We start from the raw sequence: 4,217 nt of genomic DNA, 5'->3' as shown, positions 1-4,217 counted from the left end.
TTTTTGTAAATACTTCTGTTACATCGGGACCTGCTCGTGCTATACTGCAGGTGTCCCGAGTGTAATTTTATGTTTGAAATTAATGTGTGGAAAAGGGGGGCTGAAAATGTGAGACACTTTATGCTCATGAACAACATACATATAATTCTTTAATTTATAATGTTAATCCCCTGGAGGGGCAATTAGATTAGTGTGTTAGTTTTAAATTATTTATATGTAATAATATAGATCATAAAAGTGGGGTGGTCTCATGGACTAATGGAATGTGCTTATCTGTTGAATGACGTTTTTGCTGCCGCGGTGACGTCTTCTAGGCCGCTTTCTCGTCCAGGTTCTGCTGTGGGCGAATATGGTGAAAACCATGTGATCGGCTGGTGTCTGAAAAGACGTATTTCCTCTTCAAGGGCTGGCCAGCGTGTCCTGGAGCCTGGCGTGATGGTAGGGGTAGACCAGGTCCTAGCTTGCATGATGCTTAGGCTGGGGCGGCATCCCAGTTGCAGCGTCTTCGGGGTCTTCCGGTGTTCGTGGCAAGGGGGGGCATCAGAAAATGAGACCCCCCGACCCCGACTTTATATAAATCCAAAAAAAGAATGGAAAAATCGGATTACTTAAATCCGACAACTTCGATTGTACAAATGTAATAACCTATGGTGTAATATTCATGGATGTATTGTTGGAATCAATAAAGATTACAATGGAATCTCCTGATCCACTGAAAGCTAATGTCTTCTACACAGCATCTCTCAATGGTATTTAATATCTCAGAGTTGATTAAGTAAAAAATTGACAAACCAAGGTGTGAATATCTGCCTCACAGATACACCTTTGGAGGCAGTAAGTAGCAATATACATAGTGGATCAGATTGTTCTAGCTCTATGTTTTAATATGTGAACTTCCATTTCACTTCTGCTTTCTCTGGATCTCTCCTCTATCCTATACCTTTTCGTTTTTCCGTCAGGATATGCAGCATCTGTACGACTGGCTATTCCTTTAGAACTGTAAGTAAAATCCATATGGAGTGGAGTTTCCTTTCTGCGAGGATGAGCAGCAAATAACAGTAGGACTTGCCATCTCATTTACATTCATGAGCAAAAACCTTGCGGAGTTTCCTTCCTGTAAGGATCTACAGAGAGTACCTATAGGACTTGCCATCCCCCAAACGACCATAAGGAAAACCTTACTAAGTGAAGTTTCCATCCTGTGAGGATTTAAGACAAGAACCCCTAAAACTCATTCTGTTAATTCATCTCCTATTCATACCAGCTACCCCACCTATTAACATGCATTGTTGAGGCCTCCTGATTTAGAATACTTCTTATCTTCAACTGATGTCAGAACTACTTAATTATTCACAACCACCTCAACAAATAAATAAATACATATTTATTCAATACATTTTAATTTAATACTTGGAGATCTTCGAACAAAAAAATAATTGTTTTCCTTTCATCCATAATTTTAATTATTTACTTTCAAGTAAGACTAATATTAATTGTTTGATTTACACAAATTTAAATGCATAAATTTAACATCATATTGTAAAAGTGAGCACTCAAATAAGCGTCCATGAAATACTTTCCTGTTTTACTGAAGTTTTGCATAACAGTGATAGCTAATCATGCCTAACTTCACTATTATTATAATTGTAAAATTACCAATAAAATAGAATTATAAAAAAATTATCTTTTACAAAACTTTTCACTATAATAAGCATGGCTCAAACATTAAAAAAATAATTATTGAGGAATCATTCATTTGACAATTGAAGATGTAAACAACATTTTGTATGTTATTTTAGAAGTTAGACAAGAATGTTTTGTCAAGAACTGGGAAAGATTTATCTCTGCCTGAAAGGGGTTATCATGAGATAGTTCCTATACAGCTTAAAAGGGTTAAAAAATCTACGAATGAACAGGTGTAGCCCAGTTTTAAGACATTTTGCATTTTTTTTCTTTAAATTATTAATTGATGAATTGTTGAGTTATCAACAAAATATACTAATTTTCAACTTTTTATTGTGTCAGCCATCTCATAATTTCTTTATTTACATTTTCACCAAAAACTAGCCTTAATAATTGATAAAAACTAGCTGACAGCTAACAGGAAACAGCTATTGAAGCATCATATATTACATAAAACCTTAACAAATATGTAAACACCTAGACAGCTAACAGGAAACAGCTATTGAAGCATCATATATTACATAAAACCTTAACAAATATGTAAACACCTAAACTACAAATATGTAAACACCTAAACACATTACTAACTTACTTCGCTTCTTCTTTAAACATAATTTCTACAAGGTCTGGATTTCGAATGAGTAATGTAGGTTGTGTTCCATTATAAAATCCAATATAATCCTTCCCCTCGCCAAGTTTATAAATGTTCTCAATTATCTCAAAGTAAGTTTTCTTTTTAAGTACAACAGGCAGAAGATTACCAATAATTGGTAATCCACGTACTTCAGGAATGGCAAGTTGACTCCATAAACTTTTTTTAATCAATTGAAACAACAGCAAAAAGAACACAGTAAACAGTAGAAGGACGGTAATCATGTTTTTACTAAAAGTAATAATCACAAAAAGTAATAATTTATTTGATAAGACTTAAATCAGAAAATTATATAAACAGATTTTCATACAAACTGGATTTCTCTTATTCCGTTGTATTAAGATTCAAGTTTTCTTCATAGGATTTGGCTTTAGCCTTCCTTTTCTTCTGTAGATTCTGAATGGTATGAGGTAGTTTCATTAAAATTTTAGGTTTTATTTGTCAGTTGGTGTAGAAATATTGAGACTCTAAAACAAATAGTTTCAAGTAATATTTAATGATAGGAAGAATAATAATGACGACTAGAAATATGTTGGGTGGAATATAAAAGATTTTATTTAATCTAGTAAGAATGTCCAAAACATTCACCAAAGCTCGCACATTGATACTTAACAAATTAAACCATAAATCCAAAACTTAACCAACCTAATTATACAAAATACTTAACTGACCAAAAACAAACCTTCCTTATGCATAACCAATTTCAATTGACCACTTAACTAATTATAAACAATTTCATGGCCACAGCAGTATTTTTTTTTAAGGTAAATCTTTTCATTTGGAAGTTTCATTTTTTTTATATTATTATTTTTTTTTTTCCCCTAAGGACAAACAGGATATTTTACAAACTGAAAGCCTTGTAAACACTTTAAATATAAAAAATTTTATACAATCTCATTCATACAATACTAGTACCAAAAAATTGAATTTTATAAACTTTCTTTTCAACAGGTCTTGCTTTGATTTGAAATCTTGTTTTAATTGGTTATAAATTTTTGAATATATAGGTTTAACTCATCATACTTCACATCCTCTTTATTGTTGTGCATGTACATTTAAAACCATTTTCAAATCCATTACATGTAATATGATTTGAAGCTAAGACAATTGCATATGTTAATAAATGAAAAATAACCAAATCAGGAAAAATTGAAAAATCAATACACACAGGTCTAAACAATTAAGTCTAAATCCAATTATAATTATGAGAAGAAGAATAAAACCCATTAATTGCCAAAAATCATAGAATAAATACAATCCTATTACTAATGATTGTAATGTGCGTACTGTGTTAATTAGAAATTGATCATCCTCACTGGAATAATGTAATCTGATTAATGACATGCAATACAGCAGTAGCTGATGAAGAAAAGTCTTAAAAAAGAAAAGACAAAATTGAATTAATAAAAGAAATAAGGTAGTAGGAACCCATACAGCAACTTACAAATATCCAAATGTAATTCAAATATCAACATCTATAGGCATTTAAACTTAAAATAAAATTAATTGTAGATAAGCTTATCACCATGATTTTGATAAGAAATATTTTATTTTATATTAAGAATTATTTTCCTAAATCTTTAAAATGAGTATTTATTTATTGATATATATTCTGCAACAAATGAAAAACAATCTGCTCTTCTATTTATATTGTGCAGAGCTTTCTTTTTCTCTTTTTCCTTTTTTTTTCCAGAATTATAATTGTTTTGAAAAAATATTTAAAAATAGGTATCATAATGTCAAATATAAGTAGTAAAAAAGAATTTTCAAAATAATAGAAGGATATACACAGCCGTACAAAAAACAAAATTAATAAATTTCGTTTAAATAAATACAATTTTATCCATGTTAGTCTCAAAACATTTTATTCCATTTATAAGTC

The 4,217-nt window shown here is 30.8% G+C and overlaps 1 protein-coding gene across 1 annotated transcript in view; it reads right to left on the bottom strand.

Moving 5' to 3' along the window:
* LOC106678797 (cytochrome P450 6j1) overlaps positions 1–3,842 on the bottom strand; it is a 13,021-nt gene extending 9,179 nt beyond the window's left edge. Inside the window, exons 1-4 of the mRNA XM_067049217.1 lie at positions 3,780–3,842; positions 2,646–2,802; positions 2,276–2,566; positions 282–567 (exon numbers count right to left, since the gene is read on the bottom strand). Of these exons, the coding sequence (XP_066905318.1) occupies positions 282–567; positions 2,276–2,559 (570 nt within the window). The 5' untranslated portion in view covers positions 2,560–2,566; positions 2,646–2,802; positions 3,780–3,842. The remainder of the gene's footprint in view (positions 1–281; positions 568–2,275; positions 2,567–2,645; positions 2,803–3,779) is intronic.
* Positions 3,843–4,217: the final 375 nt, after the last annotated feature.

This window comes from Halyomorpha halys, unplaced genomic scaffold (assembly GCF_000696795.3).
Source record: "Halyomorpha halys isolate HHAL.00 unplaced genomic scaffold, Hhal_1.1 Scaffold161.1, whole genome shotgun sequence".
NCBI classification, from domain to species: Eukaryota; Metazoa; Arthropoda; class Insecta; order Hemiptera; family Pentatomidae; genus Halyomorpha; species Halyomorpha halys.
This window is presented reverse-complemented; position numbering and strand designations above follow the sequence as displayed.